Source organism: Pipistrellus hanaki (assembly GCF_964339955.1).
Source record: "Pipistrellus hanaki genome assembly, chromosome: 20".
Lineage (NCBI taxonomy): Eukaryota > Metazoa > Chordata > Mammalia > Chiroptera > Vespertilionidae > Pipistrellus > Pipistrellus hanaki.
In genome coordinates, this window is record NC_140522.1 from 2878303 (window position 1) to 2905788 (window position 27486).

Consider the following 27486-nt stretch of genomic DNA (forward strand, 5'->3'; position numbering starts at 1 on the left):
GGGTTACCTGCGCCGCCGGCACCACGTCAGCGCCACCTCCCGCCCTGGGCGCCCGCAGGAAGCCGGAAAGGGGGGGCCCCCAGCACCTCCGATTGGAGCAGCCAATCGGGGCGCGGGCTGGCCGCTGCGGGCGGGGCGGGGGGAGCTGATCGCTGGGTGCGGGCGCGGGGAGGGGAGGAGGGCGCGCGGGGAGGGGAGGCGCGCGGGGAGGGGAGGCGCGCGGGGAGGGGAGGGCGCGGGGAGCCGATCCGATCGCCGGGTGCCAGGTGCGGGGCGGCGAGCGGAGCGGTAGGGCGCGCGGGAGGGGAGGCCCAGGGGCGGGCCCGGGGCGGGGCAGGGGGGGGAGCCGATCGCCGGGGGCGGGGCGGCGCGGGGAGCCCATCTCCGATCTCCGGTCGCCGGCGCGGGCGGGGGCGGGGGGAGGAGGGCGGGGCCCGGGGCGGGGCTCAGCGGCGCGGGAGCCGATCGGATCCCCGGTCGCCGGTGCGGGCGCGGGCGGCGGGCGCGATGCTGCAGTCGCTGGCGGGCAGCGCGTGCGGGCGCCTGGCGCAGCGGCACCGGCCGGCCTGCTGCTTCGCGCTGCTGGTGCTGGGCTACCTGCTGTACCTGGTGTTCGGCGCCGTGGTCTTCTCGTCCGTGGAGCTGCCGCACGAGGACCTGCTGCGCCAGGAGCTGCGGCAGCTCAAGCGGCGCTTCCTGGAGCGCCACGCCTGCCTGGCCGAGCCGCAGCTCGAGCGCTTCCTGGGCCGCGTGCTGGAGGCCAGCAACTACGGCGTGTCCGCGCTCGGCAACGCCTCGGGCCGCTGGAACTGGGACTTCACCTCGGCGCTCTTCTTCGCCAGCACCGTGCTGTCCACCACCGGTAGGCGCCGGCCGGCCGCGGGGAGAGGGGGTCCCCTGGCGCGCGCCCCGGCCTTGCGCCCCCCGATGCGCCCTCTCCAACCCGGGCCACCGGCCACCTGCCACCGGCCACCTCCCCTCCCTGGGGGACTGGCTCAGGCCGCCCGGGGGGCCCCCCGGCGCTTGCCCCTGTCCTCCACGCCCCCCGATGCACCCTCTCCACCCCGGCCACCTGCGCGCCCCTCGCCCCTCGCCGGGGGTCCCCCTGGAGCGCGCCCCTGAGCCTCCTGTGCCCCCCGCGCTCCCCGAGCCTCCGAGGCTCCCTCTCCAACCCGGGCCACTGGCCACCTCCCCTCGCTGGGGGACTGGCCACCGGCCGGGGGTCCCCCTGGCCTGGCGCACGACCCTGCGCCCCCCCCCCTCCGCGACCCCTGCGCCCCCCGATGCGCCCTCTCCAACCCGGGCCACCTCTCCTCGCCGGGGACTGGCCCGGGCCGGGCTGGGGAGCCGGAAGCTGGGAGGTGGCCATGGGAACTCTCGGGAAGTGACCCCCGCACCCCCAAAACCTTGGGCCTGGGTGGCTAGAGGGGCTTCCTGGGCTCCGTCCTGTTTTCTGGGTCCCCAGCCCCCAGCCGGTGTGGCGGGATGGAGCCCGCATTGGCCTGGCCCGGCCTTGGCCCCCGGGATGCGGGAAACTCCGGCTTCCCCGGGCGCCCTCCCCGCACCCATCCCGCCGGAGGGATAACGGGGTCACCTTCCGGAGGGCGCGGATCGCGGGTGATGCCTGGGATTGTGGGCTCCTGTCTTTCCACCTGGTGGGGGGAGGGTTGGGGAGAGGGAGCCGGGTGACATCACTCCGCTCCTGGCGGTGACCTGGACGCACAGGCCCGGCCGGTTTTGTTTGTTTTTTGTGGCTTTTTTTTTCCCAGAAGAGAAGGAGGAGGAGGGGTGAGGGCATGCGGGGATCTGGCAAAATGGGGCGCACTGCTGCAGCAGGATTTCAACTTTCTGGAGGGGGAGCCGGCTGTGAACTTCGGGGTGCACCTGCCTCCGGGGCAGGAGGCGCCCAGCGGGGCGGGCAGGGGGGGAGGAGCGCCCCCCCCCCCCCCCCCCCGTGGCCGCCCTGGGGTGACCGGCCCGCCCTGCGCCCCGGGGCAGCTGGTGGAGGGGAGGGAGGCTGGGTGGGGCTGAGCGAGGCTTGTCCACCTGCGGGAGGTATTGCTAGGTGGGCCCCATGGGCCTGGAGTCTGCCTTAGAGAGTGTGCTCAGTGCTTCTGGCCGTGTGTATGTGTGTGTGTGTGTGTGTGTGTGTTTAAAATATATTTTACTGATTTTTTACAGAGAGGAAGAGAGAGATAGAGAGTTAGAAACATCCATGAGAGAGAAACATCCATCAGCTGCCTCCTGCACGCCCCCCACTGGGGATGTGCCGGCCACTGAGGTCCGTGCCCTTGACCGGCATCGAACCTGGGGCCCTCCCGTCCGCAGGCCGAGTCTCTATCCACTTGGGCATGCTTTGTTTTTAAAAATATACTTTTATTGCTCTGAGAGAGAGAGAGGAAGTGAGTGGGGGAGAGAGAGAGGGAGAGATAAAAACATCAAGGATGAGAGAGGATCATGGGTGGGCTGTCTCCTGTAGGTGCTCCCCACCCCCTTCGCCACCCCCCACTGGGGATGGAGCCCTAATGGGGAGTCGAACCTGGACCTCCTGGATCGTAAGTCCGTGCTCAAACCACTGAGCCACACAGGCCGGGGGGGCAAAAATCTGATGTTTGGAACAAATCGCCTTCCCTTGCACAAGGTCACACCCATCCTAGCGGCCAGGAATGCTTTGCACCCCGTCCCCTGTCCTTGGCAGGTGGATCTACTCTGTTAGACTTCAGCTCTGCCTTCACTGCCCCCCCTGCCCCTTTCCCACCTGCCAGGTTTGTTTGTTTTGAAATCCCTGGGCTAAGGCTACCTCCAATCCATCCATTGGTTTGGGTGATAGTGCACTGTGGGCTTGGCTTCTGGGAGACAGTGATTCAGACGTCTGGGGTGAGTGACTACAATGGAATCCACAAGAAGTCTTGTATTTGTGTGTGTGTGTGTGTGTGTGTGTGTGTGTGTGTGAATTTTTTTTAAAAAAAAAACGTACTTTAATGGACTTCAGAGAGGAAGGGAGAGGGGGAGAGCGACAGAAACATCCGTGATGAGAGCGGATCATGGATCCGCTGCCTCCTGCACGCCCCCCACGGAGGATGGAGCCAGCCAGCCAGCCGCCCCGGGCAGGTGCCCTTGGCGGGAATCGAACCCGGGACCCTTCAGCCCGCAGGCTGAGGATCTTCTCTCCGTTCACGGAGCCCAACTGGCCAGGGGGATGGCTCTCTGCTGCTTGGCATTCCGATGGCGTGGACTCTCCCCAGGAAGTCCGCTGTTGCTCATACAAAGCAGGAGTTCCAACAGGAGATCAGGGCCAGGGGCACATGAGGATAAAGGAGGTGGGGATGGGGCCTCTGAGGGTGTGTACAAAGAGCAGAATCAATGGTTTTTGTTTTGTTTTTCCACGGGTCCGAGAGAGCTGGGCGGGCTCATTCTAGGCGAATGCAGACAGGATTTAGAATCTGTCCTCCATCCAGGATGTTTCTCTGCTGGTCCGGTACCGACCCGCTCCCGACACAGCTAAAGTTCGGGGTGGTGTCAGAACCCGGGCTTGCCCTGACCGCTGTGGCTCAGTGGCTAGAGCGTCGGCCTGGGGACTGAGAGGTCCCAGGTTCGATTCCAGCCAAGGGGCATGGGCCTTGGTGTCGGGCACATCCCCAGTGGGGGGTGTGCAGGAGGCAGCTCATGGATGTTTCTCTCTCATCGATGTTCCTGACTCTCTATCCCTCTCCCTTCCTGTCTGTAAAAAAAAAAAAAAAATCAATAAGATACATTTAAAAAAAAAAAAATGGAAAAGAATGCAGCTTTGCTTGCACAGAACCCGGCGGGAAATGGGGTCCTCGGAGCCAGGGGGTTCTGTGGGCGGTGGGGGTGGCACACGCGGAGATGCTCCGTGTCTGGACCCGGCACCGCGGGGTTTCGGGTGACCGGCTCAGTCAGAGGGCACGGGGACTCTGCAGGGCCGTCATCCGATCCCACTGCGGCCGAACCCGGGAGGCCCTGACGCCTGCAGTTCCTCTGAGGCCCGAGCCGCGGTCCCCATCCAGAAGCTGTGCCTTTGGGGGTGCCCCGCCTTCCTCCACGCACCCGTCGCCCCGATTCCGGTTGCGCTCTGACCTCTTTTGTTGTCCTCAGAGTCGGTAGAAGGAGTCTGGCCCTGCCAGGAGGTCAGGCTGGAAAGGGGGTCAGGGGAGAATGGGGGGGTGCAGAGGGACCCCCTCTGAAAGAACATTCAGCAGGAATCAGACCCTCAGGGGGCTTGTCTGTGACTCTCTAGGGCAGGGGTCTTCAAACTACGGCCCGCGGGCCACATGCAGCCCCCAGGGGAGTCTGATCCGGCCCGCCAGGTTTTTTGGGCAGTGAGCGCAGCCGAGGTGTTACAGTAGGAATTAGTAGTTCATATAGTCCGGCCCTCCAGCTCTCTGAGGGACCGTGATCTGGCCCCCACTTTAAAAAGTTTGAGGACCCCTGCCTAGGGTGTCTTTCCCTTTGCTGGTCGGTGAAATGGGGTCGATGCTTACCGTATAGAGACTGCATAGATCGTGTCAGACACAGATGCTGGCATTTATTTGTTTATTTACTTCTTTATTTTTAATTCATTTTATTGATTTTTTCTTTTTTTTTACAGAGAGGAAGGGAGAGGGATAGAGAGCGAGAAACATCGATGAGAGAGCAACATCGACCAGCTGCCTCCTGCACACCCCCGACTGGGGATGTGCCCACAACCAAGGTCCACGCCCTTGACCGGAATCGAACCCGGGACCCTTCAGCCCGCAGGCCGACGCTCTATCCACGGAGCCACACCGGTTAGGGCTATGTATTTATTTGAAACGATATCTTTATTGATGTCAGAGAAGAAGGGAGAAGGAGAGAGAGAGAAACATGCATGAGGAGAGAGACTCATGGACAGGCTGCGTCCTGCACCATCAGGCATGGAGCCCGCCCTCCGGGCCCGGGCCCTGACCGGGAACCGAACCCTGAGCTTCAAATAGCGCCCAGTTTGTAACGGACAGGAGAGGCGTCACGTGACCCAGGACGCCCCGGTGGCTCTCTCCGCGCGGTGTGAGGTTTGCTGAGTTACCAGGAGTCACCGCAGGATGCCAGCTCAGCACCGCGGCTCCCCACTGTCCTCCGTGACCTGAGCGTCCCCTTCTCACATGCCGGGTTTTCTTAAAATACACACGGAGCGGCCAGATGATGATGATGAGCTCTGAACGCATCATCATCTGGCCACTCCGTGTGCATCCTATAGAATAAAAGGGTCATAGGCACATTATCCCCTCGACCCAGGAGTTCCACCAGCAGGCAGGCCGGCCAACCGCCCATGTCCCCTCCTCCTGGCCAGGCTGGCCGGACCCCACCCATGCACGAATTCATGCACCGGGCCTCTAATACACACACACACACACACACACACACACACACACACTGAGCGGCCAGATTATTATGCGTTCAGAGATTGTCATCATCTGGCCACTCCCTGTATATATCCTTATTGGTGTCAGAGAGGAAGGGAGAGGGAGAAAGAGAGAGAGAGAGAGAGAGAGAGAGAGAGAGAGAAACATCCATGATGAGAGAGAATCATGGATCGGCTGCCTCCTGCACACCCCACATTAGGGATCAAGCCCACACCCCGGGCACATGCCCTTGACCTGCGTGGAACTCGGGACCCTCAGTCTGCAGGCCGACCCTCTATCCACTGAGCCACACCGACAAGGGCTCAACTGCTGTCTATTTTATGTGAATAACGGGTGGGTGGAGGGGACACGTGTATGTCTGAGACCAGGATGAAAAGGTGACGACGTCCTTGAAGCTAACATTTTGACGTGTCCGGACGCCGGTTGCCGGGCACTCAATTATTTACAGCCCGCGGTCCGGGAATTAGGTTTGCTGTTGGAGCCCCGGAGGCCATGCCCGGCTGCTCCCCGTCCGTCCGTTCGTCCGTCCGACCGCCCCACGGAGGGGTTCAGACCAGGGACAACCCCCATCATGCCCGCGTGTCCCCAGGCTGTGACAACAATCTGCCGCCCCCACACCCACCTCGTGCTCCTGCCTCTGCAGTATATCCCACGCTTAGAAATGGAACCGGCAGCTCAGCCGGCGTGGCTCAGTGGTTAGAGCCCCTGGGCTGGTTCTACCGAAGGGTTTGCTGGTTGGATTCCTGTCGAGGGAATGTACCATGGTGTGGGCTCGACCCCCAGTGTTGGGGTGGGGGGAAGAGGGAGGGCGTGCAGGAGGCAGCCGATCCATAATTCTCTTTTATCATGGATGTTTCTCTCTCTCTCTCCCTCTCCCTCTCCCTTTCTCTCTGAAATCTATTTAAAAAAATATAAAATAGCCCTCACCGGTGTGGCTCGATGGATAAAGTGTCGGCCTGCGAGACGGAAGGGTCCCAGGTTCGATTCCCGGTCAAGGGCGCAGGCCTGGGTTGCGGGCTCGATCCCCAGTGTGGGGCGTGCAGGAGGCAGGCGATCCATGATTCTCTCTCATCATGGATGCTTCTCTCTCTCTCTCTCTCTCTCTCTCTCTCTCTCTCCCTTTCCTTCCTCTCTGACATCAATAAAGATACATTTTTTAAAAAAGGAAAAAGGAGACGTGGTAGGTTTGTTGGGTGACACAGAGGAGGAGGACACACAGGGACAGCCCACGTTCCCGGAAGAGGGCGAGAGGTCGTGAGGTGGTGAGGGTGGCAGCCGCCCAGGGCCCAGAGCCACCTGCTGGCTGGCAGGTGGCCAGAGGAGGCCTGAGGGCGAGGGCAGGGGCCTGGGTGTGGGACGTACTGTTTGCACTTGACCCTGTGGGCGGCAGGCAGCCGCTGTGGCTCCTGACCCTGCCCTTGGACAGACAGCCCGGCTTCAGGCAGGGACGGCTGGGCCTGGGCCCCATGCAGACGCATGCTTCTTTTTGTTGTTGTTGTTAATATATATATATATATATATATATATATATATATATATATATATATATATATATATATATATTTTAAAATATATTTTACTGATTTTTTACAGAGAGGAAGGGAGAGGGATAGAGAGTTAGAAACATCAATGAGAGAGAATCATCCATCAGCTGCCTCCTGCACACCCCCCACTGGGGATGTGCCCGCAACCAAGGTCCATGCCCTTGACCAGAATCAAACCTGGGACCCCTCAGTCCGCAGGCTGATGCTCTATCCCAGTGTTTCCCAACCTTCTCTCATGATGAGAATCACCTGGTGGAGTTGTTAAAACACAGATTCCTGAATCCCAACTAAGAAGTGCTAAACTAGAATTTTTGGGAACATATAGGTAAAATTGCATACCTAACTTAGTGCTCTGTATATAAAATCTGTCTTAGAGCACTAGTTAAGTATACAATTTTACTTATATGTTCCCAAAAATTCTAGTTTAGCACTTCTTAGTTGGGATTCAGGAATCTGTGTTTTAACAACTCCACCAGGTGATTCTCATCATGAGAGAAGGTTGGGAAACACTGCCTATCCATTGAGCCAAACTCGTTTCAGCTGTTTTAATATATTTTTATTGCTTTCAGAGAGGAAGGGAGAGGGAAAGAGAGTGAGAAAAACATCCATGATGGGAGAGAATCCTGGATCGGCTGCCTCCTGCACGTCCCACACTGGGGACCGAGCCTGCAACCTGGGCCTGTGCCCTGACCGGGAATTGAACCCCTGACCTCCTGGTTCCTAGGTCGAAGCTTAACCCCTGAGCCATGCCGGCCGGGCGGAGGCGTTGGCAGTCCCTGAGGACAGGGTGTCCTGTCCCGAGGCAGAGCGAGTGCCCGGGGGGCCATCAGGACGGACAGAGAGTCCGGAGATGGGGCCGGGGGCCCTCGGGCAGAGTCGGGGGCGGACATTATGGGAACGCCCGGGCCCTGGGGCACCGAGGGGCCAGGGAGATGGCCCCAGGCGACACCCCCGCCGTGTCACAGGGGGAGCCCCGAGCGAGCCCGGAGGCAGCCACGGGGTCCCTGTACCGGGAACGTGTGTGTGGGTGTGGGTGTGGGTGTGGGTGTGTGAGTGGGTGTGTGTGTGTGTCTCTCCCCGGGCGTGTCTGCGGCAGGAACATGGACGGGAGGTGGCCTGAGCCCCAGCCTGTGCCCCTCCCCCTCCTCGGACCCCAGCTTTCAGGACAGAGAGGGGGGCTCTGGGGAGCTGGGTGTGTCCCCCCCCCCCCGAATTCTCAGGGATTCAGCCAAAGGGGGGTTATTCACCTCTGAAGGGTGTCATTCCAGATGGTCCCCGGTGTGTCCGTGGGTGGCAGGCGGGCGTGTAGAGCTGTTTATTTTATTTGTTGTTGTTTTTTTAAATTTTTTTTTTTTTTTTTTTACTTGCATCTATACCGTAGCAGTGGTGGTAACTGGATATTTTTTTTTAAATATATATTTCTTTGTTTTATATTTTTTATTGATTTTTTTTACAGAGAGGAAGAGAGAGAGAGTTAGAAACATCCATGAGAGAGAGATATCAATCAGCTGCCTCCTGCACACCCCCAACTGGGGATGTGCCTGCAACCAAGGTCCATGCCCTTGACCGGAATGGAATCCGGGACCCTTCGGTCCGCAGACCGACGCTCTGTCCACCCAGCCACACCGGCGAGGGCTGGGCAGGACTTCTTAGTCCTTCACGGAACTGGGCGCCTCTGCTGGCCACCCACCTGCCCTGGAGGCCGCGGGCACAGCCACATGCCAGTGTTCCTGGCTCCCTGTCCCTTCTCAGGAGCCAGCGTCGGACTCTGACCCCCGCCTCTGCCCTCGGCGACCTCGGCCTGTCTTCCTCCTCGGCTTCCGTCCCGGGGCAGCCCTCAGAACCTCGTTTTCGGGGGGCCTCTCACCTCCGACCCAGCCCTGGCCTTTACTTATTTATTTTTATATATTTTTTATTTTTTTAAAATATATATATCTTATTGATTTTTTTTTTACAGAGAGGAAGGGAGAGGGGCAGAGAGCCAGAAACATCGATGAGAGAGAAACATCCACCAGCTGCCTCCTGCAGCCAAGGCACATGCCCTTGACCGGAATCGAACCCGGGACCCTTCAGTCCGCAGGCCGACGCTCTATCCACTGAGCCAAACTGGTCAGGGCAATAAAAGTATGTTTTTTTTGAAAATCAGCATTTTAAGCCTGGCTGGTGTGGCTCAGTGGTTGAGTACTGACCTTTGAACCAGTAGGTCATGGTTCGATTCCCGGTCAAGGGCACAGGCCCGGGGTTGCAGGCTCGATCCCCAGTGGGGGGCGTGCAGGAGGCAGCCGATCCATGATTCTCTCTCATCATTGATGTTTCTATCCCTCTCCCTCTCTCTTCCTCTCTGAAACCCATAAAAATATACACTGAGTGGCTGGATTACTATGATCTCCACACGCATCATAATCTGGCCACTCAGTGTGTGTTTATATATATATTAGAGGCCCGGTGCATGAATTCGTGCATGGGTGAGGTCTGGCCAGCCTGGCCAGGGGGAGGGGACATGGACGGTTGGCCTGCCTGCCTGCCTGCTGGTCGAACTCCTGGTCGAGGGGACCATGTGCCTATGAGCCTTTTATTCTACAGGATAGACACTGAGTGGCCAGGTGACGATGCGTTCAGAGATCATCATCATCATCTGGCGCTCCGTGTAATTTTAAAGGAAAAGGGAAGGAAAAGAGATGGCAGGCCCGGGGAATTCTGCAGAAGCCAGAATGCCTCTCCCAGGCAGATGGGCCCGGGGCCCCGCGGAGCCCGGGAGGCGCGGACAGATGGCGGCCCCGTGTGGGCGGCCCTCTCCTGGCTGCACCGCCCTGGCACCGGGTGCGGGCACGGGGCCCAGCCGGGGGGGAACCGGCCTGGCAGAGCGGTGCCCAGCGCGGGAAAGCGCTCGATGCCAGCAAGCACTGTTCTCAGAGAGAGTGGGACTCAGGAGACGCCGCCACACAGCTGTCCTCCCCGCGTGCTGCTCCGTGTGCGCGCACACGCGTGACAGGTGCATTCTTCCTGCCGCCTTGCGGGGCGTGTGTGCATGTGTGTGTGTGTTCGTGTGTGTGCGCGCGCGTGTGTGTGAGTGTGTGGTGTATGTACGTGTGTGTGCGTGTGTGTGCGCGTGCGTGTGTGTGCGTGTGTGTGCGCGGGTGTGTTTGTGAGTGTGTGGTGTATGTACGTGTGTGTGCGCGCGTGTGTTTGTGTGCGTGTGTCTGTGTGTGTGTGTGTGTGTCCGATGCTGTGAGTCGCTTGGATTCCTGGCCCCCTGGGGATGATGAAGCCCGCGGTGTGCCACCCTCGGCATCCTGCTCAGCTGTGACTTCCCAGAGTCAGCCTGGCTCCTCCTCGTTCCTGCTGCCGTCTGCCTCTTACTGCTTTGGGTAGCTGCCCACAAAGCAAATCAGACCACTCCCTGTGTGGGCAAATAAAGCAGAGCCTTTGCCCCGGCCAGTGTGGCTCAGGGATGGAGCATCGGCCTGCGGACCAATTCCTGGGTTCGATTCCTGTGAAGGGCACGTACCTCGGTGGCGGGCTCCTCTCCGGCCCCGGCCCTCGTCAGGGCGCGCGCAGGAGGCAACACATCCATGTGTCTCTCTCTCTCACATCTATGTTTATTGATTTTATACAGAGAGGAAGGGATAAGGATAGAGAGATAGAAGCATCGATGAGAGAGAAACATCCATCAGCTGCCTTCTGCAAGCCCCCTACTGGGGATGTGCACACAACAGAAGTACATGTTTCTGTCTCTCTCTCTCCCTCTCCCTTTCTCTCTGAAATCAACAAAAATATATTTAAATAAAACAACAGTGGGGAACCCCTGCTCAGAGCCACGGTGCTCCACCCTCCTGAGCGTCTCTGGCATGGAACCTCACAGGAAGAGGCACATGAGTTTATTTTTTTATTTTTTAAAATATATTTTATGGATTTTTTTACAGAGAGGAAGGGAGAGGAATAGAGAGTTAGAAACATCCATCAGCTGCCTCCTTCACACCCCCTACCAGGGATGTGTCCGCAACCAAGCTCCATGCCCTTGACCGGAATCGAACCTGGGACCTTTCAGTCTGCAGGCTGACGCTCTATCCACTGAGCCACACCAGTTTCGGCAAGTCGCACTTGATTTCTGTGGGATCTGCCGCCCCGTGCCTCGTGGGTAACCCGCGTGTTTTCCGGACACAGGTGGTGGCCTTGCCTGCCACATGGACCCAGCACGGAGCCGGAACAAAGCAGATCATTGCGGGGGGAGGCGGGGTGGGGGGGGGTGGGGTCTGAGGCGGGAGGATTTGCAGGAGCCGGTCTTTCTGAGCAGGTTACGGACCTTGGGAATCTGATTGCAAACCCGCTTCCAATGACAGTCCCAGACGGAAGGATTTGGGTGTGTTTTTGTTTTGTTTTGTTTTTTTCAGAATCCAATTTTGGAAAAAATGCGTGGTGCTGGCTTTTTCCTGAATGGACCTGTTCAGACATGTCCGCCGTTCAGGGCGACGTGCTGGTGAGGGCTTAGCCGTCCGCTGAGCCTCAGTCCTGCCGGGGTGTGTGTGTGTGTGTGTGTGTGTGTGTGGTTCCCTCTGGCGGCTGCGTGGACCGCCTGGAACTGGCAGGGACTCGGGCCTGGTGGAAAGTAGGGCTGGGACCGCCGGCCCTACTGTGTGTGTTTGAATGTTACCCTCGCTGGGGCCGCCGGCCCTACTGTGTGTGTTTGAACGTTACCCTCGCTGGGGCCGCCGGCCCTACTATGTGTGTTTCGTGTTGGTTTTGTGGAGCCGGTGGCGTCTCAGAGCCTGCAGAAGTGGCGGGAAGGGAAAGATGTTATGGTTTTGGATGTGCCCTGTAACCAGATGATGGCCCAGACGGTCGGAAAAGAAGTCAGGGCTCAGTGGTTGAGTGTTGACTTATGAACTAGGAGGTCAGGGTTCAATTCCCAGTAAGAGGAAGAAGAAGAAGGAAGAAGGAGGAGGAGGAGGCAGCTGGTCCATGCTTCTCTCTCATCATGGTGTTTCGGTCTCTCTCTCTCTCCCTCTCTCTGACATCAATAAAAACATATTTTAGCCGAAACCGGTTTGGCTCCGTGGATAGAGTGTCAGCCTGCGGACTGAAAGGTCCCAGGTTCCATTCCGGTCAAGGGCATGTCCCTTGGTTGCGGGCACATCCCCAGTAGGGGCTGTGCAGGAGGCAGCTAATCAATGGTTCTCTCTCATCCATGTTTCTGACTCTCTCTTCCTCTCCCTTCCTCTCTGTAAAAAATCAATAAAATACATTAAAAAACAAAAACAAAACCTGCCGAAACCGGTTTGGCTCCGTGGATAGAGCATCGGCCTGCGGACTGAAGGGTCCCAGGTTCGATTCCGGTCAAGGGCATGGACCTTGGTGGCAGGCACATCCCCAGTAGGGGGTGTGCAGGAGGCAGCTGATCCATGTTTCTCTCTCATCGATGATTCTGACTCTATAAAAAATCAATAAAATAGCCAAAACCGGTTTGGCTCAATGGATAGAGCGTCTGCTTGGGGACTGAAAGGTCCCGGGTTCGATTCCGGTCAAGGGCATGTACCTTGGTTGCGGGCATATCCCCAGTAGGGGGTGTGCAAGAGGCAGCTGATCGATGACTCTCTCTCATCGATGTTTCTAACTCTCTATCTCTCTCCCTTCCTCTCTGTACAAAATCAATAAAATATATTAAAAAAAAAAATCAATAAAATATATTTTTTTAAAAAAACAAAACAAAACCCACACAGGAAACTAACTCCCTGTGTCCTCTCCCCGCCCCGTCTCCGCAGGCTACGGCCACACGGTGCCCCTGTCGGACGGGGGCAAGGCCTTCTGCATCATCTACTCGGTCATCGGCATCCCGTTCACGCTGCTGTTCCTGACGGCCGTGGTGCAGCGGGTGACCCTGCAGGTGAGCCGGCGGCCGGTGCTGTACGCGCACCTGCGCTGGGGGCTGCCCCGCCGGCGGGCCGCCCTGGCCCACGCCCTGCTGCTGGGCGCCGCGGCCGCCGCCGCCTTCTTCTTCGTGCCTGCCGCCGTGTTCTCCGCGCTGGAGGACGACTGGAACTTCCTGGAGTCCTTCTACTTCTGCTTCATCTCGCTGAGCACCATCGGCCTGGGCGACTACGTGCCCGGGGAGGGCTACAACCAGCGCTTCCGGGAGCTGTACAAGCTGGGCATCACCTGTGAGTACCCGGCTCCGCGCCCACGGGACCCGGGGTTCAGGGGTTCAAGGCCACGCTCCCCCTGCTCTACCCACCGGCACCTGTTTCTTTTCTTTCTTTCTTTCTTTTCTTTCTTTTTTTAAATATATTTTATTGATTTTTTACAGAGAGGAAGGGGTAGAGATAGAGAGCTAGAAACATCGATGAGAGAAAAACATCGACCAGCTGCCTCTTGCACACTCCCTACCGGGGATGTGCCCGCAACCAAGGTACATGCCCTTGACCGGAATCGAACCTGGGACCTTCCAGTTCGCAGACCGATGCTCTACCACTGAGCCAAACCGGTTTCGGCTCTTTCTTTCCTTTTGTAAATATATTTTATTGATTTTTTTTGTTTTGTTTTTTTACAGAGAGGAAGAGAGAGGGATAGAGAGCTAGAAACATCGATGAGAGAGAAGCATCGATCCACTGCCTCCTGCACACACCTCCACTGGGGATGTGCCCGCCACCAAGGTACATGCCCTTGACCAGGATCGAACCCGGGACCCCCTCAGTCCGAAGGCTGACGCTCTATCCACCGAGCCAAACCGGTTTCGGCCATATTATTCCTTTTTATATTTTTATTTTTTAAAATATATCTCTTTTTTTTATTGATTTCAGAGAGAGGAAGGGAGAGGGAGAGAGAGAAGCATCCATGATGAGAGAGAATCATCAGTTGGCTGCCTCCTGTCCGCCCCTCCCCCTCCCCCCAGGGGACCAAGCCCAAAGGAGATCACGGTTCCATGCCCGGTCAGGGCACAGGCCCTTGTTGCGGGCTCGATCCTCAATGTGGGCCGTGCGGGAGGCAGCCGATCAATAATTCGCCTTCATTATGGATGTTTCTGTCTCTCCCTCTTCCTTTCTCTCTGAAATCAATGAAAATGTAATTTTAAAAAAAAAAAAAAAAAGCACAGGTCCATTTCTTACTCATAATAGGCATTATAAATTACAGTGCGAAAATGTGCCACAGAATGTACCGGAGAACCAGGCTTTAATTAAAAAACGTGTCTCTGCCTTATTGCAGGTATTAAGCTCAAACAAACAAGTCCCAGGATTGCAGCCTGGTTCAGCCAGCCATGCTCTCTCACTCACCAGAAACTTCTTAAAACAGTTGCTTATCTTGTTGGCCATCTGGTTCTCCTTTGAAAGGTAGACCAGGTTAACCATTTTCAGAATTTTATATGTGGAAAATAAGCACACTCCATTTCAGGTGGACAGAGACTGACCATTTTTTTAAAAAAATATTTTTTTTAATTGATTTTTTACAGAGAGGAAGGGAGAGGGATAGAGAGCTAGAAACATCGATGAGAGAGAAACATCGATCAGCTGCCTCCTGCACACCCCCTCCCGGGGATGTGCCCGCAACCAAGGCACATGCCCTTGATTGGAATCGAACCTGGGACCCTTCAGTCTACAGACCGACGCTCTATCCACTGAGTCAAAGTGGTTTTGGCAGAGGAGGGAGAGGGAGAGAGAGAAACATCCATGATGAGAGAGGATCATGGATTAGCTGCCTCCTGCACAACTCACCCTGGGGACGGAGCCCACAACCTGGGCATGTGCCCTGACGGGGAATCGAACCCTGACCTCCTGGTTCCTAGGTCGATGCTCAGGCCTGGCTGGGTTCCCCCTCTTTGAGCCCTGGGGTTCCAGGTGCGCCCCGACACCGGAGCCGTGGCGACGGCTCGGTTCATGAACAGACACCTGGGCGTCCCGCCGAGCTCTGACCCGGGTTCTCCCCCGCAGGCTACCTGCTGCTGGGCCTGGTGGCCATGCTGGTGGTGCTGGAGACCTTCTGCGAGCTGCAGGAGCTGAAGACCTTCCGGAAGATGTTCTACGTGAAGAAGGACCCGGACGAGGACCAGCTGCACATCATGGAGCACGACCAGCTGTCCTTCTCCTCCATCGCCGACCAGACGGCCGGCGGGAAGGAGGACCAGAAGCCGGACGGCGAGCCGTTTGTGGGCCCCGAGCCGCCACCCGCCCTGGCCGACGGCTCCCCCCAGCGCTGAGCGCCGCCCAGGCCTCCGGCGCCACCAGGCGGGGCGGGCGGGGAGAGGCTTCGCTTTGTGCGCCTTTAGGAGAATATAAAAGCCAAAAAACAATATTCTAACAAACGCCCGATATTTCGAAGACATTCGGTCGCATTCCAGACAAAGCAGAAAGAGGAACAAAGCCAGCTTTGGCTCCGAGGACTGTCCGGTGCCTGTCACTCCTCGGAACCCCGACGATCGGGACCGTCCAGTGGGGTGGAAGGACCGCTGTGGGTAGAAGCAGGTTTTCTGCTTTTAATGGGGAGGGGCGCTGGGGTTTGCCTCGCAATCACTTAGCGGACGGCACAGTAGCAACCTTTCTCCACGGAAAAGCCAAGGAGGAGCGCAGCGATGTGTTTCGTATAAACGGATGTGGATGGGTTTGCATGCGCCCGCCCCAAATGATTATTTTTGTAGACCCTGAGACGACCCTATTACTTATAACACGGAATAGGTGCCCGTGAACGTGTGTCCGCGCCGGGGTATCTGCAGGTGCCTCTCCTGGACAGAGGGGTCCCGTCGGCGGGTCTCAGCAAACCTCTTCCCCCCCGAGGCTGTGGCTGTGGGGACCGTTTCTTTGGATTTCTCTCTGTACGAAGGACTCAGGCACGGTGAAGGGGGAGGGCATACGGGAGGGCAGGTGCCGGCCGTGACCCCCTGCAATAAAGGTGTCTGTCCTCTGGCAATAAACGGTGTGCTCTCAGGTGCCTGCGGTGGCTTTTTTATTTTTATTTTTATTTTAAAATATATTTTATTGATTTTGTGCAGAGAGGAAGGGAGAGAGATACAGAGTTAGAAACATCGATGAGAGTCATCGATCGGCTGCCTCTTGCACACCCCCTACCGGGGATGTGCCCGCAACCAAGGTACATGCCCTTGACCGGAATCGAACCTGGGACCCTTCAGTCCCCAAAGCCAACGCTCTATCCATTGAACCAAACCGGTTTCGGCCTGCAGTGGTTTTTTAAAAACATTTTTATTTTTATTGGTTTCAGAGAGGAAGGGAGAGAGAGAGAGAGGGAGAGAAAGAGAGAAACATCCATGATAAGAGAGCATCATGGATCGGCTGCCTCCTGCACGCCCCACCCTGGGGATCGAGCCCACAACCCGGGCCTGTGCCCTGACCGGGAATCGAAGCGTGACCTCCTGGTTCCTGGGCCGATGCTCAGCCCCGGAGCCACGCCACCCGGGAAACACAGATGACTCTTGATTCACCAAAAAGCGTGGGATGGTGTTTCCTAAGAACCTCATTAAAATAAAATTTAAAAAAAAAGTCCTCACCGGTGTGGCTCCGTGGATATAGAGCGTCAGCCTGCGGACTGGAAGGTCCCAGGTTCGATTCCAGTCAAGGGCATGGACCTTGGGGGGCACATCCCCAGGAGGGGGTGTGCAGGAGGCAGCTGGTCGATGCTTCTCTCTCATCGACGTTTCTGACTCTTTATCCCTCTCCCTTCCTCTCTGTGAAAAAAAATCAATAAAATATATTTAAAGAATAAATTAAAAAAATATATTCAAGAAGAAAATAAAATAAAATACACATCCTGAACTGCTGACCCTGGGGCAGCAGCAGGGCCTGGCTAGGGGGAGGGAGGCGTGGCCAGGAGGCGGAGGCGGAGGCGGAGGCGGAGGCTGTGCCTGGCGCCGCTCCCGAGCCCCGTGCACGCCCCCACGGCCACGGCCACGGCCACGGGGCGGGGCACAGCGCCCCCACCTGGCCCGGCGCTGCCGGCTGCGCGCGCGCCCGGCTCAGGTGCCCGGAGAGCGCGCACCCCGCGCGCCGCGCCCTCCCCGGGGATCCGGGCGCCCGCGGGCGGCGCCGGCGGCGGGAAGGTGCGGCCGGGGCCCCGGGAGCCGGGCTGCAGCGGGAGCCGGAGCGGAGCCGCGGCCGGAGGGAACCGGAGGGAACGGGGCGGCGCTGGAGAGGCGCGCGCGGCGGGGGCGCGCACGGGGGGCGACCCCCGCGGGCAGCGCGCCCTCCTCCCCCGGCCCCGCGGCTGCCGGCAGCTCCGCCCGCGGCCCCTCCGCCCGGACCCTGGGCGCCCGCGGCCGCCGATGGGGATCCGGGAGTTCCCGGGCGGCGCGCCCCGGGGCAAAGGCAGCGCCACGTGAGTTGCGCCCGGAGCGCGCGGGGCGGGCGGACGGACGGGCGGGCGGGCGGACGGGCGGGCGGCCCGGTCCGCTGGGGGGGCGGGCGGTGGAGGGGGCCGAGGGGGGGGGTCTGAGGGGAGGGGACGGCGCTGCCCGGGGAGCTCCCGCCGGCCTGCGCCCTCGCCGCCCGCTGTGGACCGGGCACCGGGCACCGGCGACGGGACCCGGGAGCGGGGTGGGCGGCGAGTGGGGACGGGGAGCACCTGCCCCGGAGGCCGGTCCGCGCCCCCGAGGCCTCCGATCCTCCGATCCAGCCTCACCGGCCCCCTCCATCCCCATCCCCATCCCCATCCCACCCGCGGGCCAGGGGCATGCGGCGCTCCCCGGACGTGAGCCCGCGGCGGCTGTCGGACATCAGCCCGCAGCTGCGGCAGCTCCGGCTGCTGGCGGTGGACGAGGCCATCAAGGAGGAGCTGCGGGGGTCGCGCTCCGTGGAGGACCTCACCCTCTCCGGCGGCGGCGGCGGCGGGGCGCCCGCGGGGCTCAGCTCCATCGAGGAGCGCATCCTGCGCATCACCGGCTACTACGGCTACCAGCCCTGGGCGGCCAGCTGCAGACGTAAGGCCCACACCCGGGGGCCTGGGTCCCCCCAAACCCCCTCCGCCAACCCCAAAGCCCTGGGAGCGCCCCCAGCCCTGGGCGGCCAGCGGCCAGCGTAAGCCTGCACCCCGGGGCCTGGGTCCCCCCCAAACCCCCACCCCCTAACCCCAAAGCCCCGGGAGCGCCCCCCAAGCCCCGGGCGGCCAGCTGCAGACCTAAGGCCCGCACCCCCAACCCCCCTGGGTCCCCCCAAACCCCCACCCCCCAACCCCAAAGCCCTGGCCGCCCTCCTGTAACCCTAACCCTGGCCGAGGGCTCGGACCCAGGTTGGCACCCTTTAGGGAGAGGCCCGGAGGTGGGTGTCCTCGGGGACCTTTGGGAATTTATGATCCAGTCTCTTACGCTCCAGACCCCCTCCTCCTCCTCCCCAATCTCTCCCCCCATCCCCCACCTCCTTCCTCGCACACCTCCCTGTCCTGTCCCTCGCAGTGAGGGGTCGGTCCCTGTGGCAGACATTGGGGGGTGAGCTTCCCTGTGGATCGGAAGGGGCTACCGGCCAGAGTGGGGCTCCGCGCCCGACGGCACCCGCCGCTGGCCTGGGTTTGAGCTCGAACCGTTCTTCCAGGCCCGGAGGGAGGACCGTGCTCGGGCCTTCCTTGGAGCTCACGCACGCCCTTTGCCTCAGCTTTCTGTCCGTCCGGCCTGGAGGCCTGGCTTTGCCTCAGCTTTCTGTCCGTCCGGCCTGGACGCCTGGGTTTGCCTCAGCTTTCTGTCCGTCCGGCCTGGACGCCTGGGTTCAGACCCTCGCTCGGTCTGGTAGAGATGCCCGGTTGGTGGTAGGGATACGCGGTGTTTCCCAAAGTGTGGCACGCGCTCCCGCAGGGGCGCGGGAAGAGTCTGGTGGGGGTACGCGTTGCACCGGAGTTTGGTGGGGATAGGCACTGCACCTCGCTTAGCGGCGCCTCATTCTGCGTTCTCATGAGGACCAGGGGGACTCGGCGTTACGAAAACTATAGAAGGGGGACACATATGCCAGAAGTTTGGGAAACACTGGTGGTAGGGACACCCGGTTGGTGGCAGGGACACCCGGTTAGTGTCAGGTGGAGCCGCCAATACCTGGCCCGTGGCTTTGAGGGCGTGGTGATCCGTGGTGCCGGCGGGACCTGCGTGGTGGGGACTCGTTGTGGGGCCCGTTTCTGTCGCTGGGTTTGGGAGGGAGACGGTGACGACCCCACGGTCTGTCTCCTGACCCCCAGAGGCTGGCCGTGACCCCTGGCATCCGTGCCGGGCGTGCGTGCGTGGCACTCTGTCCCGTGTGCCATGCCGACCGCCGCGTCATGGTCCCGGGACACGCTCTGCCCGTGGCTGCTCGGCATTGGGACATGGTTTGTTGGTCCTTCGAGGGGGAGGGGGGGCGGAGAATCTGGCTTCCGTACATTAATCACAGCCCGGGCTAAAAATACATCCACGCTTAGCGTGTGTGTGTGTGTGTGTGTGTGTGTGTGTGTGTGTGTTTTGTTGTTTTTCTCCTAAAACCCCTGGTTCCAAGTCAAAGGTCAAGTGGCGTGCTAGCGGTCAGCGGGCTCCGTTTTTAGTCCTCTGCAGGAAGCAGTGTAAGATTCTCGTGTTTTCTTTCCGTGTCCTTGTTGTCCGTGCCTGAAGGACGGCGAGTGATTGCGCCGAACTCTGTGTAAAGGTTGCCCCGGGTCTCGTCCCAGCTCCCGCGTCGGCCGCTGAGAAACGGGAGCCGGTGAGCAGCCGGCTGTGGGTTCCAGAAGGAGGACCCAGGACCGTTTTTCGAGTGGGAAGCCCTGGGCACGTAGGACCACGAGCAGAGAAACCCACGGGGAGCATGGGAGACTCAGATGATGCTTCTGCCTCTTCCGTTTCAATCAGAATTTTCTGTCTCGTATTCCTCGTCTCTGCTTTCCCCGTAAGCAGACACAGGGGTGTCCACCGCAGCCTTCATGGACCCGTCCCGTTAGCCCGAAGGTCATTCTAAGGTCGGTCGCGGTCATTGCGTCGGTGAGCTTGGGAGCTGCCGGCCGTGTTGGGTACAGGCAGGCTCTGTCATAGTGTTGGCGTGGCTCCGTGGTTGAGCATCGGCCTAGGAACCAGGAGGTCACGGTTCGATTCCCGGTCAGGGCACAGGCCCGGGTTGTGGGCTTGATCCGCAGTGAGGGGGGTGAGGGGTGCAGGAGGCAGCCGATGAGTGATTCTCTCTCACCATGGATGTTTCTATCTCTCTCTCCTTCTCCCTTCCTCTCTGAAATCGATTTTTTATTTTTTTAAAACAAAAGGATGGGAAAACCCATGTGGAGCGATGTGAGCAGACACAGGGCCGTGAATAAAATCAGCTCTCCCCTCTCATAAAGATCTTGCTTCCCTCCACGCTGTTTCCTTCTTTACCAACATGCGTTAGGTGACAGCTGACGTTTTGACGAGTTAATAGGCTTTTTAACGTGTAAATTTAGAGGAGCGGGTGTTTTGTGAGAACAGCCAGAGACCTTTGAGAGCAGCGGCGCCTGAGCTGTGCTGAAGAGGGAGAACCATAAATTCTAAGGCGTCTTATTTATACGTTGAAATCAGTGAATGCGTGTGCTTGATGCTTAATCACCATCACCACGCTCAGCAGACGGGGAGACGGGCTCACAAGGTCACTTACTCTCCTGGTCTCGGGGCAACTGTCCATTTCCTGACCTCGTGGGTCAGGAGAAAATTGTGTTTTTCCTGTCCTGATGGCAGCGGCTGGAGAGGCCTGGACAGGGAGGCATCTGCTCAGTTGTTTAAGGACGTGGGCACACAGCCTGCCCTCGTGCAGCTTGAAGTACCCTTGACCTTGACCTTGACATTGATCTTGACCTCGTCCGAGATGGCACGGGAGCAAGGATCGCCCTGCGGGAGGCTCGAGGGCGCTGGGGCCCCTGGGACGTCTCGGAGCCGGTGTCTGGCCGGACGGACATTCGCTGTGACATTCAGCGTGCCTCCTGCCCGCCGTGTCTCGTCCTCGGCGCGCTGGACGGGGTGGAATTCTCACAGGAGACTATTTTTATCTTCCCCGCCATCCGCTCCGCGCGATGCGGAGTTTCTAAACACTTGGCTCTGTCCCCCGGGTGATTCCCGAGGGGTCGGAAGGAAGATGTTTCTTAGTGTGCTTCCTTGTTTTTCCTCTTTACGAGTCTCGTCTGCTCATTTCGAACGAATGCCTGTGAAGATGTTCTTCTTTTTCTTAAAGTATTTTTATTGATTTCAGAGAGAGGGAGGGAGAGGGAGAGAGAGAGACATCCAGGGTGAGAGAGAATCATGGATCGGCTGCCTCCTGCACACCCCCCACTGAGGATGGAGCCCGCAGCCCGGGCCTGCGCCCTGACCAGGAATCGAACCCTGACCTCCTGGTTCCTGGGTCGGTGCTCAAACCCCTGAGCCACGCTCGCAGGGGGGTTTAATAAACACTTTCCACGGAAAGGTGCATCGTGCTGGCGTGGGACACCTTGGAAGGACCCTAGATCCCTTCTCTGTACATTTAAAAAAAAAATTTTTTTTATTGGTTTCAGAGAGGAAGGGAGAGAGAGAGGGAGAGGGAGAAACATCAACGGCGAGAGAATCATGGATTGGCCGCCTCCTGCACGCCCCTTACGGAGGAGGGAGGGCCGAGCCTGCAACCCGGGCACGTGCCCTTGGTCAGAATCGAACCCGGGACCCCCTCAGTCCACAGGCGGATGCTCTATCCACTGAGCCACACTGGCTAGGGTTAATGATTCTGATTCTCTCTTATCATTGTTGTTTCCGTCTCGCTTTCCCTCTCTCTCCTTCCTCTCTGAAATATATAAATTTTTTTTTTCTTAAAAATCAACAAAAACCCCCAATTGCTTAAACCATGGGTTACGGGAGCCTGACTCAGTCCCCAGCCTCCCTCCGCTCCCTGGAGGGGGATGTGGGACGGAAAGTTCCAACCTCCCCTTACGGAGGCTGCCATGGCGACCAGCCCCCGCCTCCCGGCTCCCTGCAGGCCAGGTTGTTCGCACAGACTCAGGTGCGTGGCAGGAGCCCACCCCGCCCCCCCGTGGCTCTCGGCAGGAAGCGCCCAGGGTTTGAGGGCCTCTGGGCCCGAAATGCGGACCCAAACGGAACATATCTATGCCTTTCCCTTAAAAAAAAACTTTTTGATTGAATTGATTGGGGAGACGTTGGTTCCTACCAGGACATGGGTTCCCAGGTGTCCGGTTCGACAGCCGGTGACCTGTACGTCCTGCGGAGCGTTCACCACCACGTCAGTGCCCAGGGAGGCTCCGTGGGCACACAGCTCCGGCCCAGGACATCCTTCGGGAGAGCCGTCGAGGTTCCCATCACCACACGGGTGTCGCCAGGAAGGGATGGGGCCGGGACCCTCAGTCAGCGATGCCCGCCCCTTCAGAGGTCAGCTGGCCGCTCTCAGTGGACAGAGCGTCAGCCTGCGGACTGAAGGGTCCAGGCTCCATTCCTGTCAAGGGCATTCCCTCTCCCTCTCCCTCTCCTTCCCCCTCTCCCTCCCCCATTTACCTCCCCCTCTCCCTCTCTCTCCCCCTCTCCCTCTCCCTCTCTCTCTCCCTCTCCCTCTCCCTCTCTCTCCCCCTCCCCCTCTCCCTCCCCCTCTCCCTCTCTCTCCCCCTCCCCCTCTCCCTCCCCCCTCCCCCTCTCCCTCTCCTCCCCCTCTCTCTCCCCCTCCCCCTCTCCCTCCCCCTCCCCTCTCCCGCCCCCTCCCCTCCCCCTCTCCCTCCCCCTCTCCCTCCCCTCTCCTCCCCCTCCCCCTCCCCTCTCTCCCCTTTCCCTCCCCCTCTCACAGGAGATGTGTGTGGTTCCAGCCAGCACCGCTGGCGCTCTGTGCTTTGCACCTGAGCCCGTTGGTAGCCGGGACGGCTCTCCGATCCCGAGCTGCAGAAAGAGCGATTGGGATTCAGTATCCCGCGGGGCCTCTCTCTATTGATCGGAACGGACTCCTTTCCACCCAGGAACAGACTTCCTTTGTCGTTTCCGGGAGCGGCTCTCCCTCCGTGCCACCCACCCGCGGGCCCTCTGATGGACGTCCCCGCCAGGCATCGGCCAGTCAGACCCCGCGGGCCCCCTGGATCCGGCCTCCGGCCTCCCGCACGCCGCCTGGCCGGACGCCGGGGCGGGCCTGGCTCATCCATCACTTCCCGGGGCGGCGGTCCAGAGTCAGACAGATCTCATGTTCATAAGCCTCTCCCCTTGGTTAAGCCTCTTTTAAAATACATATTTTTGTATTGACTTCAGAGAGGAGGGAGAGGGAGAGAGAGACGTCCATGATGAGAGAGAATCATGGATCGGCTGCCTCCCGCACGCCCCGCACTAGGGATCAAGCCCGAGACCCGGGCGTGCGCCCTGACCGGGTATCGAACCCGGGACCTCCTGGTTCCTAGGTCGATGCTCCACCACGGAGCATCTACCAGCCGGTTCCTCACTCTTCGTTGCTTTCGCACTTGCAAGAGGGAGTGGTAGAGACGCAGTAGGCATGCAGTGAGTTTATTGAAGGAAGGAAGGAAGGAATGTAGGAGCCCATTCGTATCTGGAAGGCCTGTGCAGTGAGGGCCGTGTGACCAGCACGAGGGTTCCGGTGGGACACGCTCCTGTGAGGTAAACCCGGCGACGTATGAGGTCCTTTTCCACGCAAGGGCTTCCTGCATCTCGGTCTAGGAAGGGAGGGTGTCCAGGGAACAGCGAGTGAGGGGTTGCGTGAGAAGATGCACGCGGAAGTATTTTTAAAAATTACCGAATGGAAAAACAAAATGTTGCCCTAGCCGGCTTGGCTCAGTGGATGGAGCGCCAGCCTGCAGACTGAAGGGTCCCAGGTTCGATTCTGGCCAAAGGCACAGGCCTGGGTTGCAGGCTCGATCCCCAGTGGGGGGTGTGCAGGAGGCAGCCGATCGATTATTCTCTCTCATCATTGATGTATCTATCTCTCTCCTTCTCCCTTCCTCTCTGACATCAATAAAGAAATACGTTCAAGCCGAAACCGGTGTGGCTCAGTGGATAGGACATCGACCTTCGGACGGAAGGGTCCCAGGTTCGATTCCGGTCAAGGGCATGGACCTTGGTTGCAGGCACATCCCCAGTGCAAGAGGCAGCTGATCGATGGTTCTCTCTCGTCGATGTTTCTAACTCTCTATCCCTCTCTCTTCCTCTCTGTAAAAAGTCAACAAAACATATATTAAAGGGGAAAAAAGAAATATGTTTTTTTTTTAAAAATGTTGCTAGGCTGTCAGTAGCTGTACCCACAGGACGGAAACCCCAGAATGTCTGGAGGGGAGAGAGTTAAAAATTAGCTCCGAGTTTGCAGAATCTTTCTAAAGGAACAAGAATACAAGCCAAGGTCTTGACCTCCGACCGCTCAGCCAACGTACGCAGCCACCCCGAGCTTTGCCCTTTTTTTCCACCGTATGAAACAGGAACACATTTCTGACGGCTGTCCCTGCATAAATTTCCTTCTTATCTTTGCGCTGCGGGAACGAACGATCAGGTACCTCCGAAAGGAACGGAAACCATGGAGAACGGAAACCATTCTCCTTGGTTTCGGGAGAATGGCTGGTGTTCCGCTCGCCACTCATCATGACCTGGACGTTGTTAGGCAATCAGACTCCTTTGGCCCGATCAGAGTGGCTCAGGGGTAGAGCATCGATCGACCTGCGATTCCAGAAGGTCCCGGGTTCGATTCCCTGGTCAGGGCACAGGACCGTTTCAGGGCACAGGACTACTATTTTGCAGAACACGATGTTAAGGAAGATGAGATATTCAGCCCCGGCCGGTGTTGCTCAGTGGATAGAGCGTCCGCCTGCAGACGGAGGGGGTCCCGGGCTTGATTCTGATCAAGGGCGCAGGCCCGGGTTTCAAACTCGGTCCTCTGTGGGCGGCGTGCAAGAGGCAGCCGGTCCATGATTCTCTCTCCTCCTCGATGCTTCTCTCTCTCTCTCTCTCCCTCTCCCTTCCTCTCTGAAATCAATACAAACACATATTTTAAAAACTGAAAGAGAAATAAAGCCTTTTTCAATCTGACGGCATCCCGGACGCTTCCCTGGGCCAATAGCCCTTCTTGCCTCGCCGAGGAGATGCTGTAGGACTGGGTGGTTCTGGAGAATTCTCCCACCCTCAGGCCCCCGCGCTGCAGGTGTGGACACGGGGACCCAGGCCGGCGCGGAGTCTGGTCCGGTTTGCTCTCCCGCGGCCTCGTCGGCGCGGACGCGGGCCGGGTCCCTGTGCCCCGGGGATGGGTCCCGGGAGGGTTAGCGGTTCTGCTGGAACCCGGGTGGCACTGAGCCTCCTCCGGGAGAGCTCTGATTCACGGCCCCGCCCGCCCTCCGGTGAGTCAGAGGGCGCTGTGCAGAGCGGGCTCACGGGGAGAGGCGGCTGTCGGTTGCCTGGTTACCGGCGCGACAAACACAGAGTGATTTGTGTTGTGTGTGCGCCTGGCAAGGCTGCCTCATTGTCACGGTCAAGGCTGAGCTGCGGGGTCAAGGCCCTCTCCAGGGCAGACGAGGGCCGGGAGATTGTCTCACCGTGGTGTCGGCTCCGGCGAACCCCATGCAGCCAGCGGCCCGGGAGCAGGGAGGAAGGACAGATGGCGGTTAGAAGGTCACCCGTTCATCACAAGGTGGTGGGTTCGATCCCCCGGTCAGGGCAGGTACAGGTGGCAACAGACCCGTGTTCCTCTCTCACATCCATGTTCCTCTCTCTGCCTCTCTCCCCCTTCCTATCACTCTCTAAAATCAAAATCAATAAAAACAATTCTCGGTGGAGGATTAAAAGTGATGATGAGCCCTGACCGGTGTGGTTCAGTAGATAGAGCGTCGGCCTGCGGACTGAAGGGTCCCAGGTTCGATTTCGGTCAAGGGCATGTACCTTGGTGGCAGGCACATCCCCAGTGGGGGTGTGTGCAGAAGGCAGCTGGTCGATGTTTCTCTCTCATCGATGTTTCTAACTCTCTATCCCTCTCCCTTCCTCTCTGTAAAAGATCAATAAAATATATATATATTTTTAAAGTGATGATGGCTGAAACTAGTTTGGCTCAGTGGAGAGAGCGTCGGCCTGTGGATTGAAAGGTCCCAGGTTCGATTCCGGCCAAGGGCATGGACCTTGGTTGCGGGCACATCCCCAGTAAGGGGTGTGCAAGAGGCAGCTGATCCATGTTTCTCTCTCATCCATGTTTTTAGCTCTCTCTCCCTCTCCCTTCCTCTCTGTAAAAATCATTAATATATATATATATATATATATACACATACACATATATATTTAAAAAGTGATGATGATGATGATGATGAGGAGGAGGAGGAGGAGGATAGATGCCATTTCTGAGCCCTAACTGTGGACCATTCAGGGTGCCGGGCGCAGGGTCCCCGCTGCTTTACCAGCACGTTATCAGAGTGGGGCGCTCCTGTCGCCCCCATTTTACCTAGAAAATGGAGGGTGCCCGGCCAGTGTGGCTCAGTGGCTGAACGTCGACCTCTGAACCAGAGGTCACGTTCCATCCCCGGGCTCAGACACGGCCGGCGTGGGAGACCCGTTCCCATGAAGGAATCCGAGAATGGAAGTATGTGGAGAGGATTCCCCCTTTTTGTTTTATTTTATTTTTAAAAATACATTTCTTTATGGATGTCAGAGAGGAAGGGAGAGGGAGAGAGAGAGATAGAAACATCCACGATGGGAGAGAATCATGGACCGGCTGCCTCCTGCACGCCCCCCCACACTGGAGACAGAGCCCACCACCCGGGCCTGTGCCCTTGGCCGGAATCGAACCCGGGACCCTCCAGTCCGCAGGCCGACGCTCTATCCACTGAGCCACCCTGGCCAGGGCCAATTCCTCCTCTTAAAAGCGGAACCCTTTGATCGCGGGGATCATGCCTCCGCCTTGCTTGCTCTCCGCGGGGCCGTGTGGCTAACAAAGCTTCTGGTTTAGAAACATCACAAAATCCATCCATCCTCCTAATCGCAGAAAAAAAAGATAAAATAAAAAGCTCTAATCCCTCGGGGCCGGGGTATGAGAGCTTTTTAAAGGGACGGCGGCCGCTCGGAGAATGACAGAGGCCCTCCCGCAGCCCGCGTGGCTCAGGGGCTGAGCGTCGACCTGTGAACCAGGAGGTCAGGGCTGGTGGCCCCAGGGCTGCGGGCTCGGTCCCCAGGGCGGGGCGTGCAGGAGGCCGCCGATCCGTGATTGTCTTTCCTCCTTTTTTAAAAAATATAAATATATATTTTTATTGCTTTTTTACAGAGAGGAAGGGAGAGGGACAGAGAGCTAGAAACATCGATGAGAGAGAAACACCGACCAGCTGCCTCCTGCACACCCCACACTGGGGATGTGCCCGCCACCGAGGACCATGCCCTTGGCCGGAATCGAACCCGGGACCCTTCAGTCCGCAGGCCGACGCTCTATCCACTGAGCCACACCAGCTAGGGCATGTCTCTCCTCCTGGATGTTTCTGTCTCTCCCTCTCCTTTCCTCTCTTGAAAAATATTTTAAAAAAATAAATTTTAAAAAGACAAAGCAAAACAGAGACGCCCTAGATCCTTCCCCGCGCCCCGCGCTCCTGCTGACCCGGGGATGGATGGGGTCCGGGTCAGGGGGCTGGGGGCACGGTCGGTGCCCTCTGACCTCACCACCGGG

General features: G+C 58.6%; 2 protein-coding genes across 2 annotated transcripts in view; both read left to right on the forward strand.

Annotated features, from left to right (window-relative positions):
* The first annotated feature begins 422 nt into the window (after positions 1-422).
* Positions 423-15852, forward strand: KCNK1 (potassium two pore domain channel subfamily K member 1). The gene is made up of 3 exons (XM_084868761.1): positions 423-862; positions 12703-13098; positions 14863-15852. Exons 1-3 carry the CDS (start codon positions 508-510, stop codon positions 15126-15128), a joined length of 1017 nt encoding a protein of 338 aa, XP_084724887.1. The 5' UTR covers positions 423-507; the 3' UTR covers positions 15129-15852.
* Positions 15853-17101: 1249 nt separating this feature from the next.
* Positions 17102-27486, forward strand: part of SLC35F3 (solute carrier family 35 member F3) — a 35849-nt gene continuing 25464 nt past the window's right edge. The window contains 2 exon segments of the mRNA XM_084868737.1: positions 17102-17254; positions 17605-17855. Of these exon segments, the coding sequence (XP_084724863.1) occupies positions 17202-17254; positions 17605-17855 (304 nt within the window). The 5' untranslated portion in view covers positions 17102-17201.

What these genes read in the sequence shown, in the direction of transcription:
- KCNK1 (XM_084868761.1), top strand. Translation starts at nt 508, where the DNA reads ATGCTGCAGTCGCTGGCGGGCAGCGCGTGCGGGCGCCTGGCGCAGCGG. An exon ending in CACCGTGCTGTCCACCACCG is followed by an intron (nt 863 to 12,702) that starts GTAGGCGCCGGC and finishes CCGTCTCCGCAG; the next exon opens with GCTACGGCCACACGGTGCCC. An exon ending in GTACAAGCTGGGCATCACCT is followed by an intron (nt 13,099 to 14,862) that starts GTGAGTACCCGG and finishes TCTCCCCCGCAG; the next exon opens with GCTACCTGCTGCTGGGCCTG.